General features: G+C 42.0%; 1 protein-coding gene across 1 annotated transcript in view; it reads right to left on the minus strand.

Annotated features, from left to right (window-relative positions):
- The window catches only part of LOC109936326 (contactin-associated protein-like 5), a 767,761-nt gene that overhangs the window by 60,737 nt on the left and 687,996 nt on the right, over window positions 1–19,028 (minus strand). Inside the window, exon 14 of the mRNA XM_048599257.1 lies at window positions 18,130–18,263. Within this exon, the coding sequence (XP_048455214.1) occupies window positions 18,130–18,263 (134 nt within the window). The remainder of the gene's footprint in view (window positions 1–18,129; window positions 18,264–19,028) is intronic.

The following is a 19,028-nucleotide window of genomic DNA, read 5'->3' on the forward strand; positions in this document are numbered from 1 at the left end:
TGTCTTTTTTAAAATCTTTCTCCTTTCAAAAAATGCAGATATCAAAGGAAGCAATAAGCCAGGATCTTTCTCTTCCCCACTGTCACCTTTCAATTGATGTTCCTTTTGTCTTAATCCACTGGGGTCCATTCAGCCTCTCGAACCTATTCTCCAATTCAATGGGGCTTGCACTTCAACTCCATAGATTTATCGAGTCATACAGTGCAAAAAATGACCTTCAACCCACTGAGTCTGCACAGACATTAAAAGTGCACTAATCCCAATTTCCTCCACTTGTCCCACATCCTTGAATGTTATGATATTTGAAGAACTCATCCAAATAAAGTTTCTAGCCTCCATTACCTTCGCAAGCAGTGGATTCCAAATTCCTGTCACCTGCTGAGTTAAAAGTTTTTTTTTCCAAATCTACTCTGAATCTCTTGCGCCTTAACCTGAAACTGTGCCCGCTTGTGATTGACCCCTCAGCCAAGGGGAACAGCTGATCTCTATTCACCCAGTCTATACCTCTCATACTTTTAACACTTCCAATCATGTCCCCATTTCACTATTTTAATTGCCATTGCCAGAGAGTTTCAGATTGTACGACACTTTCTGTGAAAGCGTATTACATTTGAACAGCCTATCTCTTTGCTCCTGAAATGGTCGGTAAAAGGTCTCCCTAAGGAGCGACTGCTGCAAAGGTGCTTGCTTAGCAATAATTTGCTCATTGATGCTCAGTTCAGGTTTAGCTGAGCTTGTTCAGCTCCTGTCTGCATTGCAGCCTTGGTCCAAACATGAAGAAATGCAGTCCAGAGGTGAGGTGAGACTGGGTAAACTAGACATCAAGGCCTTATTTGACTGAAATATCACAGTGTAGAGCTGGAGGAACACAGCAGGCCAGGCAGCATCAGAGGAGCAGGAAAGTTGGCGTTTCGGGTTGGGACCCTTCTAAGCTTGGCATCAAGGAGCCAGAGTGAAACTGGAGTCAACGGGAATTGGGAAGGGCAGTGTGGATGATATTTCCACAGGTTGGAGTTATACCTGACACAAAGGATGTTGGGATAACAAGGTGTAGAGCTGGATGAACACAGCAGGCCAAGCAGCATCAGAGGAGCAGGAAAGCTGACGTTTTGGGCCTAGACCCTTCTTCAGAAATGGGGGAGGGGAAGGGGATTCTGAAATAAATAGGGAGAGAGGGGGAGGCAGATAGAAGATGGATAAAGGAGAAGATAGGTGGAGAGGAGACAGACAGGTAGATTATGAGAGAGTTGCAGTGGGAGAGAGATCCACTGAGGTCTTTCCGGAGGGAGGAGGGTAACTTCTTCAAGGTAGGCATCCTTAGAAGAGGCTTCGCAGTGGGGCTAAAATTGTTTCAGAGATAGTAGGAACTGCAGATGCTGGAGAATCTGAGACAACAAGGTGTAGAGCTGGATGAACACAGCAGGCCAATTAGGCCCGAAACGTCAGCTTTCCTGCTCCTCTGATGCTGCTTGGCCTGCTGTGTTCATCCAGCTCTACACCTTGTTATCTCAGATTCTCCAGCATCTGCAGTTCCTAGTATCTCTGAAACAAAGGAAGTTGGTTATGGTTACTGGTAATCAGTCATCTCAGCTCCAGGACATCTCTGCAGGAGTTTCTCAGGGTAGTGTCCTCGGCTCAAACATCTCCAGCTGCTTCATCAATGATCTTGCTTCTATCGTAAGGTCAAAAGTAGGCAAGTAGGTCAAAAGTAGGCATGTTAGCAGTGAATGCACAATGTTCACTACCAATTCATCACAGCAGACCATGTCCATATAGTCCAAGACCCAGACAATACCAAGTCTTGGACTGACATGAGTGAGAATTTAACCTTTTCCCGATTGACCTTCAACAGCATGACCATCCCTCACTATCAATGTGCTAGGGATTACCATTGGCCAGAACCTGAACTGGAACAGCCATATAAATACAGTGAGCACAAGGGCAAGACAGAGGCTGAGAACTCTGTGGTGACTAGTTCACTTCCCGTCTTCTCGATACCCTTCCTTCATCTACAAGCCACAAGTTGGGAGTGTAATGGAATATTTCCACTTGTTTGGATGAGGACAGCTCCAACATATATCAGGAAGCTCAATATCATCCAGAACAAAGGAGCCCACTTGCCTAACATCCTTTCCACCATCTTTAACATCACTCCTTTCATCTCTGATGCAGCGGTGAATTCTCCTCCAAACAACATTCCACCTTGACTTGGATTGATAATACCATCCCACCACTGTCATGGAATCAATATCCTGGAACTCCCTTCCTAACTGTGAGAGCCCCTATTGCCCAAGAACTACAGTGGTTCAAGAAGGCAGGTGGACACAACTTCTCTAGGGCAATAAATGCTGGCCTGGCCAATGAATGAATCAAACAAAAGTCACTGTTCTGATACGGCCACATGTCAAAACAAAGACTTGCATTTATATAGCACATTTCATAACCAAGTGATTTGCAGCCAATGCAGTGTTGTCAACTGTTTAGCCATAAAGGTTGCGGCAATCTATTTGCATGCAGCAGGTTTCATAAGAACATAAGAACATAAGAACTAGGAGCAGGAGTAGGCCATCTGGCCCTTCGAGCCTGCCCCGCCATTCAATAAGATCATGGCTGATCTTTTCATGGACTCAGATCCACTTACCCGCGTTCCCACCGTATCCCTTAATTCCTTTGTTGTTCAAAAAAAATCTACCGTATCTTTAAAAACGTTTACTGAAGTAGCGTCAACTACTTCACTGGGCAAGGAATTCCATAGATTAACAACCCTCTGGGTGAAGAAGTTCCTTCTCAATTCAGTCCTAAATCTGCTCCCTCTAATCTTGAGGCTATGCCCTCTTGTCCTAGCTTCACCTGCCAGTGGAAACATCCTCTCTACTTCTATCTTATCTATTCCCTTCATAATTTTATATGTTTCTATAAGATCCCCCCTCAATCTTCTGAATTCCAATGAATATAATCCCAATCTATTCAGTCTCTCCCCATAAGCCAACCCCCTCAACTCCGGAATCAACCTAGTGAACCCCCTCCTTTGCACCCCCTCCAGTGCCAGTACATCTTTTCTCAAGTGAGGAGACTAAAACTGCACACAGTCCTCCAGGTGTGGTCTCACCAGCACCTTGTACAGCTGCAACATAACCTCTCTGCTTTTAATCTCAATCCCTTTAGCAATGAAGGACAAAATTCCATTTGCCTTCCTAATTACTTGTTGTACCTGCAGACCTACCTTCTGTGATTCATGCACAAGGACACCCAGGTCCCTCTGCATAGCAGCATGCTGCAACTTTTTACCATTCAATAATAAGCTGGTCTGCACAGGATCTGAATGCATAATAAGCCATAATAATAATCTGAATTTCCAAAATAAGCCGGTGACTTCAACCAGGCCAACCTCAAGAGTCTGCGACCAAGAAACTATCGACACTTCTCCTGTCCCACCTGAGGCCCAAACACCCTTGACCATTGTTACACAACCATCAAAGATGCCTGCTGCTCCATCTCCCACCTGCATTTTGGTAAATCAGACCATAAGGCTGTGATCCTTCTCCCGGATTACAAGCAGAAACTGAAGTCGTACAGTGCTGGCCTGAGGTAATGGGTAAGATCCGACATGACTGCTTGGAATCAGTGGGCTGGTCGTTATTCAAAAACTCAGCGGCCGACCTGCTTAAGTACGCCACTACCATCACAGACTTCATCAGTAAGTGTGTGGAGGACTGCATGTCAAAGAAGTTAATCAGAGTGTTCCCCGACTGGAAAACAGGGATGAACTGGAAGATGCACTCTTTAATAAAGTCCAGGTCTGAGGCGTTTAAGTAGAGTGACACTGACCTATAGGGGAAATCTAGGTCCAATCTTCACAAAACCATCAGGGACGGTAAGAGACAGTACCAGCCTGAACTAGAATCCCAGACTAACCAAACAAACACACGTCGACTGTGGCGAGGCTTACATGATAAAACGGGCTACAAAGCCAAGTTGAGTCGAATCGCTGGTAACAATGCATCCCTCCCTGATGAGCTCAATTTATTTTATCAGAGATAGTAGGAACTGCAGATGCTGGAGAATTTCTGTATGAAGGGTCTAGGCCCGAAACGTCAGCCTTCCTGCTCCTATGATGCTGCTTGGCCTGCTGTGTTCATCCAGCTCTACACCTTGTTATCTCAATTTATTCTATGCTCATTTTCAACAGAAGGTCAGTGAAACGATGTCACTTGCCCCCAACAGCCTCAGGTGCACCTATACTGTCAGTCACCACTACAGACATCAGATCGGCCTTCTTGAGAGTGACTGGACTGGATGGAGTCCCAGGTTGTGCATTCTGCACAGACCAGATGGCGGGAATATTTGCAGACACCTTTAACCTCTCCCTACTCCAATGCAAGGATCCTATCAGCTTCAAGAACACCATGATCATCCCAGTGCTAAAGAACCATCAGGCAGCGTGTCTAAATGACTACGGCCCGATGCTCTGACATCCATCATTATGACGTGCTTTCAGTGGTTAGCAATGGCATACATCAACTCCTGCCTCCCAGAATGCCTCAATCCACTACAATTCACCTACCATCACAATAGGTTCACGGTAGATGCCATCTCCCTGCCCTTACACTTACGTCTGGAACATCTGGATAACGAGGTCAGACTCCGATTTATTGACTCTAGCTCCACCTTCAATACCATAATTTCAACCAAACTCATTTCCAAACCCTGAGACCGAGGACTCTGCCACCCAAGCCCCACAACTGGATCCTCGACTTCCTGACGACAATCAGTAAGGACAGGCAACAACACCTCCTCCAAGATAACCCTCAATGCCCCACTAGGCTCTGTACTCAGCCCCTTACTATACTTCTTACACATGCATGACAGTGTGGCTAAATTCAGCTCTGACACCATTTACAAATTTGCTGATGACACCACTGTAGTAGATTGGATCTCAAACAACGACGAGACAGAATACAGGAAACAGATAGACTGCTTAGTCGTATGGGGTAAAGACAACAAACTATCCCTCCATGTCAGCAAAACCAAGGAGTTGGTCATCGACTTCATGAAGTAGAATGGAGGACTGAGGTGGAGATAGTTGGGAGCTTCAAGTTGCTAGAAGTAAATATCACCGACAATCTGTCCTGGACCACCCACATCGAGCTACAGTTAAGAAAGCACACCAACACCTCAACTTCCTCAGAAGGCTAAGGAACTTCAACACATTCACAAGGACTCTTATCAATTTTCATAGGTGCAGCATAGAAAGCATCCTATCTGAATATATACAGTTTGATAATGGCAACTGCTCTGCCCAGGACCGCAAGAAATTACAGAGTCGTGAACACAGCCCAGTCCATCACAAATAACCAACCTTCCATCCATTGACTATGTATACGCTTCCCACTGCCTCAGGAAAACAGCAACATAATCAAAGACCCTCCCACCCTGGTTATACTCTCTCTTACTCCCTGATATTGGGCAGAAGGTATAAAAGTTTGAAAACACAAACCAACAGATTCAAGAACATCTTCTTCCACACTGTTATTAGACTTATGAATGGACTTCTCATATATTAGAGTTAATGTTTCTCTGCACCTTCTTTGTAGCTGTAACATTATATTCTGCATTCTGTTCTATTACCCTGATGTACTTATGTAAAGTATGATTTGTCTAGATAGCATGTAAAACAACACTTTACACTGTATCTCAGTACATGTGACAATAATAAATCAAATCAAAATCAATAGCAACGTGATAATGATAACATCATTTGTTTTCTGATGTTGTGTGAGGGTTGCATTTTTGACCAGGGTTCTAGGGAGTTTATTCTTACATTTATTTGATAAATTATCATGCAATCTTTTACATTTACCTGAGAGGGTAGATATGAGGTACGACTTTAGTTACCAAACTCAAGAAATTTCTAATTCCCATTCAACCAGATGCACTATGTATATAACCAATGAGCTATTTACTTACAACAGCAATTTTGGAACTGTTGAGAACAATTAAGTCACCTGTTCACAAATCTTCTTTCCAAGATAAAGACTGATGTTACACAATGATACCTGGAATTCAAGGGTAAAGTTATGTGGAAAGATTACACAAATTAGGCCTGTTTTCTCCAGAATTTATAAGGTTAAGGAGTACCTGATCAAGGTTTTCAAGATATTAACAGGAAAAACCAGGGTGGATAAAGATAAACTATTTCCAATGGTTGAGGATTCTGGAACTAGACGGCATAGTCTGAAAATTAGGGCCAGACCATTCAGGAGAGATGTTAGGAAGCACTTGTAAACACAAAAGATGTCAGATATTTAGAATTCTCTCTTACAAATTGCAGTGGATCTGAATAGATTGTGAATTTTAAATATTATTTTGTTAAGCAAAAGTATTAATGGATATGGGCCAAAGCCAGATATGTGGAGTTTAGCCACAAATCAGCCATGTTCTCATTGAATGATGGATAATGCTTGAATATCTGAATGGCCTATTCCTGTTCCTATCTTCCTCGATGCTAAAAAAGTGTAGGGCAGATCATTCAGCTCAGACCTCAAACAATTTACACCTCTCAATATTTTTTGAAAAAATTGAAACATTTACAAAAGAGATCACAATCGGAATAACTTATGATAACTACTTGTAGATGTCAATCGAGCAAAGTTAACAATTCAGTTCAGTTATCAAAACAAAAACCCCAGGCCAAGTGTGCAAAATGAGGACTGCAGTCTATCAGTAACAATCTGACTGTCAGCAGATGCTGAAGTGAAGTGAGAACGGTGGCTGTGGATAGTAAAGATGGACCCCTTTTGCCTACTTCATGATTCTCCAGGCCGGGGAACTATGAAGCCTAAGTGTATTGCTTGACATTTTCTTTTCCTCCCACCAGTTCCCCATTTGCCATTGCTACTCTCCGGCTTGCAAAGGAATATCAAGAAATTGCAGTCTGATCATAAGACCAAGAAACTGGTTTCAAACTGTGACCTTTTCCAGGAAACCTTAGCACCTCCAGTAATTAGAAACTGATTTCCTGGATTTGACTGTGAGCAAAACCCCAAGCAAAAAGTCTTCAGCTCCTCAGACAAAATTATGTTTTTTTTTCCAAATTTACTTTGAAAATTCTCCTTCATTAAATCTATTGGGCATGGGGAAGGAATAAAATAAAGACCAAGAGAGAAGAATCCTCCAATCAGATCTATTCATTTTCTGATTGGATGACCAATGGGACGTTTGGAGGCTAGAAGTCATGTGAAAAAACCCCTAGGAATATGTTCAGTGAAAAGTTGGCAATCTTTCAGGAGATGTTGCTGGCCCATGTGTAGTGTGCTTAAATGAGAGTGCCCTCTCCACAGGCAACAGATGGCTATTAGGCAGTAGAGTGAATGCATGAATCTGCTGCTAATGGCCTGTCTGTCACAGGGGGAATGGAGCCAGTAAAGTAGCTGATGAGTGGAAACTAAGTAAATGTGATCCTTATTTCTATTCACTGGACCAAGCAGAATTCAACTACATTGCTCACTCTAGCAGATTACATACAAATGTCATTCAGATGTACAGATTTGAAGATGCCTACGTTTTCTATTAAATTTTGATGATTTATCGCTTAGCTCAGATAATGAATGTCTAAATCTGAATTAATTAAATAAAATTAGCAAATTCAAAGTTTTCTTTTCACACATGCACAGACAGTCCTTATTTTTTTTACACATCAATGAGAACATATCTACAGGGACATTAGTGAGGACATTGAAGTCAACCAGGCAATACATTTCCAAATGTGATTTTCAGTTAATCATGAAAAGGAATGCTGCGGTAAAAAATGAAGGGTTTTTAGAAGGATAACTGATAAACAGGAGCATTGGTTTACACTGCATCTTACATACTCCATCAACCTAAGGCACAGTTGTCTACAATCTCCTGTCAGTGGTTCCAACTTTGTGTGGCACAGTGCATTGCCAACAGTCTCAACTCTGAGACAGAAGGTTTTGCACTCCAGAGACCTGAACACAAAACCTCGGCTGACAATCCTGAGGGAGTGCTGCCCTGTAGGTGATGCTGTTCCTCAGTCAGCTGACATCCCTGTGTCAGGAAGACACAAATGATAATGCAGCATTAGTTTGAAGAGGAGATGGTTTGGTGAACATTTGTCCCTTACAATAACTAGGTGCTTCACAGAATCACATAGTACAGAACAGGTCCTTCAGTTCATCACGTCTGCACCAACTACTCTAAATCTACACTGTGCTGACTTATCTACACCAACCCAACTTTCCAGCACTTGGCTCATCGCCTTGAGTGTAATGACGTTTCAAGTACTGTTTAAAGTTTGTGAGGTTTACCGCTTCAACTATCCTCCCAGGCAGTGAACTCCAGAGTCTCTGGGTGAAGAAAAGTTTTCTTCAAACACCTTCTAAACTTCCTGCCTTTCACCTTAAATCTTGCCCCCTTGTTATTGATCCATCAACGAGGGAGAACAGCTATTTTCCATCCACCATGTCCATGTCTCTCATAATTTTATACACCTCGATCATGTCCCTTTTCAGCCTGCTCTGCTCCAAAGAAAACAAAACAAGCTTGTTTTTGACCATTGGCCAGAAACACTAATGGACCAACCATCTAGGCACAGTGGCTTTAACAGCAGGTCAGAGTCTAGGAATTCTGCAAAGAGTAACTCATCTTCTGACTCCTCAAATCCTGTCTGTCAACGACAAGGCACAAGTCATATTCGATAGGCCAAAAGGTCCTCTTTTGTGCCATAGGCCTCAGCTAAGGCTTGGATTATTTATTCAATATTGTACTGCTGTTTTGTGGGAGCTTGCTGCATGCAGATTAACTGGAACAGTTCATGCATTGCGCTGTTAACCCACACCCCTACCCCTTACCCTGGGAAGGCTCATTATACAGGGAACCTAGCTATCTTCAGCTGCTTCATCAATGACCTTCCCTCCATCACACAGTCAGAAATAGGGATGTTCTCTGATGTTTATGCAATACTCAGTACCATTTGTCACTCCCCAGATAGTGAAGTAGCCTGTGTCCAATTGCAACAAGATCTGGCCAACATTTAGCACCGGGCTGATAAGTTGCAAGTAACATTTGTACCACACAAGTCTCAGACAATGACCATCTCTAACAAGAGAGGTCTAACCATCTCTCTTTGAGATTCGACAACATTGTTATCACTAAGTAGCACACTGTCAACATTCTGGAGGGTTACCATCAATATTCTCTTGAAACTGCACTGCTGATACAATTAACAACACAGAAAAGCCCATTAAACCCAACTGATCAAGAATAAACCCTTCTATTCCTTTCTACCTCATATTCCTATATAACTTCACCATAATGCATCCATGCCATTCACTTCAACCTTTTTGTTTATATTCACTCATTGGATGTGTATGTTGCTAGCCACAGCACTTACTGCCAATCCCTGGTTGTCCCTGAGAAAGTGGCGATGAGCTGTCTTCTTGAACTGACATAGTGTTGTATTTTCAGCCACAAAGCCTTTAGGGAGGGAATTCCAGGATTTTGACCCAACAACTTTGAACAAATGGCCCAATCATTTCCAAGTCAGGATGATGACTGTCTTGGATGAGAATTTTCAGGTAGTGATGTTCCCATGTGTCTCCTGCCCTTTCCTTCTAGACGGTAGTGGTTATGGGTTTGAAAGGTGCTGCCCAAGGGACCTTGGCGAATTTCTGCAGTGCAACTTGTAGATAGGACACACTGCTGCTACCAAACGTCAGTGTTGAAGGGAATGGATGCTTGTGAATGTGGTGTCAATTAAGCAGGCCGCTTTGTCCCGGATGGTGTTGAGTTTCTTGCATGCTGTTGGAGCTGCACTCATCCAGGCAAGTGGGGAGTATTCTATCACACTCCTGACTTGTGCCTTGTAGTTGGCGGACAGGATTTGAGGAGTCAGAAGATGAGTTACTCTCTGCAGAATTCCTAGTCTCTGACCTGCTGTTAAAGCCACTGTGCTTAGATGGTTGGTCCATTTGTGTTTCTGGCCAATGGTAACCCTCAGGGTGTTGATAGTGGGGGATTCAGTGATGGGAATTATTCCATATGGCAGCAAGTTCCAAATTTGCATCATCCCACTGCCTCAATATAGTTTAGTCAATATTGGCTTTTAGGAGGGATTTTTTGTTGTGGAAGCTGGGTGTATCATTACAACAAATGGTTGTAAGGAATTATTGAGCCAGAGGATGTGAGGGAGCTGGAGTAACATATAGAACAAAACCATGCCTGAGGCACTGCTGGTTAATGATTGGATCTCAGCTGGTATTAATTCTTTTCTCTCTCACTTCAGACTCACTAGTAAAACCCACCCCCATGGATATTTGTCCTAATAGTGGTCTTTATCATTTGAAAGGAAATATTTGTTAAACTAAGTACAGAAACCACAATGTTAATGGATAAGGATATATAAAATAAAATCACGCAGTTCATTGTTCCACATTTGATTAGGTCAGATGGAATTGCCAATCGCAGTAAACTTCTCTGAAGATAACATCACTATAATTTGAATCCACTTATTTGCTGAAGGTAAACCCCAAAAGACCAAATTAGAATTTGCCAGAATCAAGACATGATGGCCAAATTAGCTGTAGAATCTTAAGAATTAAGGATATTTCCTTGGCTCAATGGCTGTGAAGTGCCTCTGAGGGAACAAGCTGTGGTTTAAAATCTCAATCCATGAATGTAAGTTCAAAGTCGAGGCTGACGCTCCAGTGCAGTACTGAGGGAGTGCTGCACTGCTGGAGGGTGTTGTCTTTCATTTCATTCAGGCAGTCACCCAAAGCCTACCTTACCTCTTCCGGAGATTGTTAAAGAAGCCATGACTTCCATTCGGAGGTAAGGCAAGGGAGTTACTTCACAGTGGCACCTTCAGTATTTGTCCTTCAACAAACATTGTTGAAACAGCTTGTGGGGCTGCTATCACAATGCTGCTTGTGGAAGCAAACATTTTCTGCATCACAGCGATGGCATTTTTAAAAAAATAATAAGTACTGGATCTGAATGAAAAGTCTGAGAAAGTGAAACCTCCCAAGGTCTTTTCCCCAGCGTAGGGGAGTCCAAAACGAGAGGGCATAGGTTCAAGGCGAGAGGGGAAAGATTTAAAATGAACTTTAGAGGCAACTTTTTCACACAGAGGGTGGTGCGTGTATGGATTGAGCTGGCCAGGGAAGTGTTGGAGGCTGGTACAATTACAACATTTGAAAGGCATCTGGATGGGTGCATGAATAGGATGGGTTTAGTGGGATATAGGCCAAATGCTGGAAAATGGAAATAGATTAATTTAGGAGATCTGGTCATCATGGATGAGTTGGACTGAAGGAGCTGCTTCTGTGCTATACAACTCTATGACTCTATGATGGAGAAATTCAACAGGTCTGGCAGCATCTGTAGAGAGACAAAAACAGAGCTTGCATTTCGAGTCTGAGATGACACTTCTTCAGTGACTTTTTGAACATGTTCTTTGGATGTGGCATGATTGGCTAGTGTAGAATTTATTGTCCATCCTGAACAAGGTAGTGGTGAAAAGTGTTCTTGAACCATTGCAATTCCTGGTTTGTAGGGGCACTCCCTGTGCTGTTTTACAAAGGTGTTTCAGGATTTTAATCTGTTACAGTACCTTACCAAAAAAACCAGAAAAAAAACATGGAAGCTGGAATTCAGAAACAAAAACAAGAACAGAAATTGCTGGAAAAGCTCAGCAGGTCTGGCAGCATCTGTGGAGAGAAATCAGAGTTAACATTTTGGGTCCAACGTACCTTCCTCAGAATTGATGGTAGCTAGGAAAAGGTTGATATTAATATAAAAGATTGGGTGGGGGCAGGGTTGAAAGTAAACAATACCGTCACTGAAGTAACATTTTGTTGAAAAAAAGTCCCTCATTAAAATGAGATAACAAGAACTGCAGATGTTGGAGTCAGAGATAACAAAGTGTGGAGCTGGAGGAACACAGAAATCTCTGAAGAAGGGTCGCAACCCAAAACGTCAGCTTTCCTACTCCTCTGATGCTGCCTGACTTGCTGTGTTCCTCCAGCTCCACACTTTGTTACCTCATCAAAATGAATAGCTTTGATGTAAAAAAAAGAAGACAGTTTCTAATATTCAGTTTTTGATCATTCAGGTAATAGAGCCTAAAGAGAGGGAAAAAAGCAGTTGGACAGACGAAAGAGTGGCTAAAGGTAAACCTGGGGGAATGAATAGCTGCCAATGGGGTCGATTAGTGACAGACAATGGGTAGTGTGTGGTAGCAGCCCATGTGATGACAAGGCCTGGTGTATGGGGATTGGGGTAAGATCATGACCTGAAGCCCTACAATTCTTGAACTCGATAGTAAGTCCTGAAGGCTCTAAGTTCCCAAACAGAAAATGAGGTGTTGTTCTTCCAGCTTGCACTGAACTTCGCTGGATCACTGCAGCAAGCCTGAGACAGAGATGTTGGCCAGGGAACACGGTGGTGTGTTAAAGTGGCAGGCAACTGGAAATTCAGGGTCTTTTTTGTGGGCAGAATGTAAGGGTTTTGCAAAATTGTCACTCAATCTGCACTTTGTTTCCCCAGCATAGAGGAGACCACCATATATTTCCATGTCAGGTTAGCAAGAGATTTGGACAGAAACTTGCCGGTGGTGGTTCTCCCATGCACTTTTAAAAGTATTGTATTGGCTGTAAAGCACTTCTGAATGTCCTGAAAAGGCACTATATTAATGCACATGCTTGCATTCTGTTACCATGCGTCTTGAATAATCAGAAACTGAATATTGGAAACTGTCTTCCTTTTACATCAAAGCTTTTCATTTTAATGAGGGATTTTTTTTTCCAAAAAATGCTACTCACCATGAAACCACAAGGTTCTCAAAACCCAAGCAGGCTTGTAGCATGAGCTAGCATCACACTGCAGTATGGTGATGAGCTGGTGCGAACCATTGCTGTGAAGTGCCACTGACCTGGACTGGCTTTGCTAAATAGGACTTCGCTAATGATAAGCTGATAGAACTGTCCTTTCAAAAGGATGTTTCCAGCAGTCAATAAAAAGCTAGGCAGAGTTTATGTGATGAACTAGCTCAGAGCAAAGGCAGCATCTCCCTGGGAATCGTAAATGGCAAAAGCTTGGGACCTGGATTGATGAAATATTTAAATGACTTCTTTATAATCCTCTTTGGTGAGTATTCGTTTTCCTAACAGGCGTCTCCTGCAGTACATATCCATTTCGGAAAGATATGGCATCTTTCACTCCATCCTCGAGGGAACCCACCATCAGCTAGACTTACAGAATTGTCTCATCTGTGCAGAATTGAATCTATTATCTGTTTAAAATTGCACTGCTCATCTGATTTTGATGAACTTGCTTCATGTTCAGCAGTTATTGTTTACAAATTACCGATGAACAAAAATTCAAATAAATGGATTCAGAGCGACATTTACTCAGAAGCTGGTGAGAAGTTGTCTCTTGCTGCTACATGAAAGCATGCAGACTGATGTTATAAAAACTGAAAAAGCTGTGGATGCTGTGAATCAGAAACAAAAACAGCAAATCCAGCAATCTCTGTTTTTGTTTCAGACTCAAATTACACTGCACTGACATAGGGGTAAATTACAACTGACAATATTTGGGTTTTATTGCGAGCTGTGAAGCTAAAATTAAAAAAAAAACACACACACTTATGCAGATAAAAGCAAACAGAAGTGGAAACAGAAAGTGCAGGAGAAACTCAGTGGGTCTGGCAGTATCTGTGGAGAGAGAAACATGGAGTTAACATTTCAAGCACAACCTTTCGAGCATGGTATGGGTCTTCCTCTTAAGTAAAGTCATATTCAAGTAAAGTCATATTTAACTCAACACAATTAGGAAGACAACAGTCAGGGTGTCCAGCCTGCCCCATTAGTCAATTAGATCACAGCTATTCATCTACCTCAATGCCACTTTCCTGCACTGTCTCCTTTTTACTTACATCATCCATAGGATGACAGTGTTGCTGCACCAGCATTTATACCCATTGATCTGATTTGGTTTGCTAATGCCATTTCAGGGGGCAGTTAAGAGTCAACTGTCGAGAGGCACAGAGATAACAAGGTGTAGAGCTGGATGAACACAGCAGGCCAAACAGCATCAGAGGAGCAGGAAGGCTGATGTTTCGGGCCTAGACCCTTCTTGGCCGGCTGTGTTCATCCAGCTCTACACCTTGTTATCTCAGATTCTGCAGCATCTGCAGTTCCTACTATCTCTGTCGAAAAGCACATGTTTTTTTCTTATTCGTTCATGAGATGAGGGCATCACTGACTGGACCAGCCTTTACTGCCCATCCCTAATTGCCCAGAGGGCAATTAAGAGTCAACCACGTTGCTGTGAGTCTGGAGTCACATGTAGGCCAGACCAGGTAAGAGGATGACAGATATTGTTCTGTTATTGGTTATATGGTCGCCATTAGACCAGCTCTTAATTCCAGATTCTTAATTGAAATCATTTGCTATGGTAGGTTTCGAACCTGTTATGGACCAGACCAAGCCCCTTCAAAATATATTCAGAGGGAAGCCTAGATCCCAACATTTTCTTACTTTAAAGGTAAGTGTGAGGTGTTGCATTCCAGATGCAATTCAATTGGTCAAACTACTGGACGATAAGCAAAACACACTTCATTTTCACACTACCATTAAAAAATACACAAAATAAAAATAAGAAAATTGGCTTAACAAAATCATTGATACTTTAACTGCAACTAATTAACTGTTCCAACATAGTAACATCCCAAAAACACAATCTTGACAAAAGGCAAAATTCAGTTAAGTAGGTTGTCTCACAAGCAATTCTTCTGTCCAGGAGGAAAAAACATCAAGAGAAACCTTTGAGAGAGAGAGTAGCAGAGAGAGATGTAAAGCAGCTTCAAGACCCCAACAACTGCTACTGAAAAACTGAAACTAAAATTCCTGGTTCTGTGGGAGCTTAGCCCCATCCATTCAGACTGCTTCTATTGTTCCAATCTTAGAAAAATAAATCCCAAGGCCTCACAACCTGCTTATAGACTTTGAAGCAGACTACTTGGTACCTCTGTCACCTCTCCATAGAAAAAAAACTACCGGGACAAAATACAGCTCTTAAAGCCATAGTATTGTCATAAACCTGTATCTCCAGAGCATTAGACTTGGGTTCTGGGTCACTAGCTAAGTGACATTGACATTATGCCTTTGCCTCCTTATAGCAATGCATCAATATTTAAGTTTTGAATACTTGTACGCCACATTAAAATATTAAAATGTGTTGTGTCAGGTATTGTTGATTTTACATATGAACCTAAGAAACAGGAATTACGCTCTCCATATCCTTTGATTCCCCGAGAGACCAGAAACCGGTTTATCTCAGCCTATCTCAGTACTCAAAGAATGCATAATCCCTGAGCTACACAATTCAAACTAACAGATTTACTTTTAATCTGGAGGCTAATGTCCACTTGACACTGGGATAAAGAGGAAAGGGAATGAATTACAACTGAGAAGATCACCATTTCCAATTTCCGGATTTGCCAGATGCAGTTTTATGATCTTGTCTGCAAACTAGCCTAATTGGCATCTCCGTGTAGCTGGAGCCTTGAATTCATTGTCCCCTGGTATTGTAACAGTTCACATGATTTATATTTACTAAGGCAATGTAAAAGAAAGGTTATGATCTTTAGTGACATGGGGAGGAATTACGCAGAAGATTAAATGTCTCGACTGGAGTCCTGGGTAGAACTAAGTACCCATTTTCCTTTTATAAACAGAAAAAAAATCACAGCGTTAGTGATTAAAGTGCATGGTTAATGTGGGAACTGCAGCAGTTTGGGACTTTGGCTGAGTGATACAACGCTTAGTAAGTTCTGACTGAGGGCTGTTGGAAATTGTTTCAATGTGGAAATTTTGTGCAAAGTGGGGAAGAGGTGCTTCAATTGGATTTATTGCAAGATGTAAAAATTCCAAGGCAAGAGCTGAGTGGGACAGGACAAAAGGCCATTGAGAACCCGAACTGCAAGTGACAAGTGGTAGTGACATCACAAAACGCGCAAAGACATGAGTTTGGGGAAAGAAGCACAGAAATCAATTGAGACTCGGTTATTAAGTACGTTCACAGCTGAAAAAGACAAATTATTAATCATTAAGTGAATCAAGGTTTATGGGGAAGAGGCAGAAAAGAGGATTTGAGGTTTGGAGAGACATGGGGCACACACAGGCAGGTGGGACTAGTTTAGTTTGGGAACAAGGTTGGCGTAAACTAGTTGGACCAAACGGACTGTTTGCATGCAGTATGACTCTATGGCTTGCCATATGAAGAGTGGTTAAGGGCTCTGGGTCTGTATTCGATGGAGTTTAGAAATGTAAGGGAGTATCTAATTGAAACTTACAGAACAGTGACAGGCCTGGATAGAGTGGATGTGGAGAAGGTGTTTCCACTAGCAGGAGAGACTAGGGCCCGAGGGCACAGCCTCAGAGTGAAGGGATGACCCTTTAGAGCTGAGATGAGGAGGAACTTCTTCAGCCAGATGGTGTTTAAGATGTGGCACTCATTGCTCCAGAATGCTGTGAAGGCCAAATCATTGAGTGTATTTAATACAGAGAAGGATAGGTTCTTGATTAGTAAGGGAATGAGGTTTTACAGGGGGAAGGCAGGATAAAGGGGTTGAGAAACATCAGCCATGATCGAATGGTGGAACAGATCTGATGGGCCAAATAGCCTAATTCTGCTCCTATACCTTATGGTCTTATACTTTTCATTTCTTGTATCCATATGAGCAGGCAGATGGAGCTTCTGTTCAATGTCACATTGAAAGGCAAAATGCTGCACCCCCTCAATACTGCATGTCCATGTCAGTCTAGACTGTGTGCTCAAATTCTGGAGTGTAGATTGAATCCACAGCTTTCTAATTCAGAGTGGATGGTGTTATTAAAACTGACACTCATGTGGGCTCTTTTTCTTATACATGCCACAATTTCCAGGTTTTTAATGCCAAAGCATGAAGTAACTCAACTGTACAGTGTTTACCCTTGATGCCTTCCTACACAATGGAGGTTTAGCCCTTCACTGTAGTTATTTGATTAAGAAAAAAAATGATGTAAGATTTGCTGGAATGGAGAATCTTGTGGTGTGCCTCATGAGTTCACTATTTCTCTTTCCCTCCAAACTTGAAAAGGCTTTGCCTCAAGATTTGCTGTGATGTCATCCTCATGTTGTGAGGGGGAGTCTTGGTGGGCCATACAGCCTGCCTCCTTAAGCAAGGAGATATCAGGACAGAGACTGAAACAGTGAAAGGCCAGGACAGGAAATGAGGCAAGTCAGCATGAAATCAAATGCAGAAAGAGGAACAAATAAGGAAAGAAAGACACATCACTGAGTGAAGAAAAATAAGCAGTTTAAAATGCTAAAAAATTCAGACACCAGTTTACTAACAGTACAACTGAGATTTCACAACTTAGTGAGGCAATTTTGAAACAAGGATAGGAATTTTGAAATGGAGATATTGGTTGACAGGAAACCAATAAAGTCAATGAGCAAAAGGGTATGAGGTAATAAGGACATGGGCAGCAGATTTTTGGATGACCTCAAGTTTACAAAGTAGAATATAGGAGGCTGATTGGAGGCACATTGGAACTGTTAAAATTAGATAAAGACATATTACATTTAAGTCTTTCATAATACACACATACTTGGTGATGTTCCTTGATAAACACCTTGATTCCCTTGCATGAGATACAAACACCAATATTCAATTGCTGGGGTGCCCCTCTCTGGTCTCCTATATCTCTTTCTCCTGTTGTTAGAGCTTCGTTTTACCCTTTATTCAGTCCTTGATCCTGTGAACTTTTTCTTATCATTCCCAAGCACCAATAACACCTTTCTTTAATCATACGCTCTTATCATGTTGGAATGAAGACTTACTGCACTGTCTCATTCACGTCCAAAATGTCAGCGCTTCTTACTTTCATCTTCCCTTAATTTGACAGTCAACAGCTTGCTACTGCTTTACTTAGTCTGTTCTTTTCAATTTCCAAGGTAACATTCCTTAATCTCTACCCAACAACTTGCCTTTTAAGTTTCATGGAAAATCGTCTTTGCCTTATGTCATTTTTATCTTCTGGATTGAATGTCTGGAAACATTACCTGAACATAGACATCTCTCCCTTCCCGATCAATCTTCACATTGTGGAGTTGTCCATTTGCCAACTTTCCACTATCGATGCTGAAGACATCGGCATCTTTATCATTATCCAGCTTGTATCTGATCTGGAGGCTCCCTGGAACAAGAATTTATTGGTTTTAATTGAAAAGATAAGAGATTATAGGCAAAGAAGATTTTTTTTTCTGAGACAGTCAATCCAAGACTTTCAACAAGAACAGGAATAACGAAAACCTCTTGAATACCAGGCAAACAGAGCTGCAGACCATTTCAAACTCCTATTGAAGCCCGCCCATTAAACATGTTATTTCTAATGGAACAGATAGAGTGGCATTGCGTTATCTTATTGACAAGTGTCACAGTCATTGTTCAATTTATCACTAATCCATTCTCAGACTGAACAGACATGTTTTCATTAGGTTGATAATTATTGTGTAAAATGGGAAATGAGTGTTTTACATGAGATGACTCCAATTTCCCCACTTATCCCTTTTGCTTAGGCTTGAGTTTGGGAGGTGAAGGTTTTCGATTAATCATCATTAAACAATAAGAATATTATCTCACCATCTGGGCCTAGCTCATCACATCCTGCCATGTGTTGAGCTTGCAGGGAGCTGGGAAACGCTCCATGTATTACACATGATTCCATTATACTTGCAATGGGTGCGTCCTGCAGCATGATACCCAAATTCACTGACAAAGGCCAGAGATATCTGGTCTTTTGACATTCGAACAATGTTTCAGGAAACACATAGAAATTAATAACTCACATGACATAAAAGTATTTGAGAATGGAATTTGAGTGACCTTGAAGCACAATGGGTGGAATCCCAGCTTCCCAGCCAGAATAAGGTATACAGCTGGATGAACACAGCAGGCCAAG

Source organism: Rhincodon typus, chromosome 7 (genome assembly GCF_021869965.1).
Source record: "Rhincodon typus isolate 14 chromosome 7, sRhiTyp1.1, whole genome shotgun sequence".
NCBI classification, from domain to species: domain Eukaryota; kingdom Metazoa; phylum Chordata; class Chondrichthyes; order Orectolobiformes; family Rhincodontidae; genus Rhincodon; species Rhincodon typus.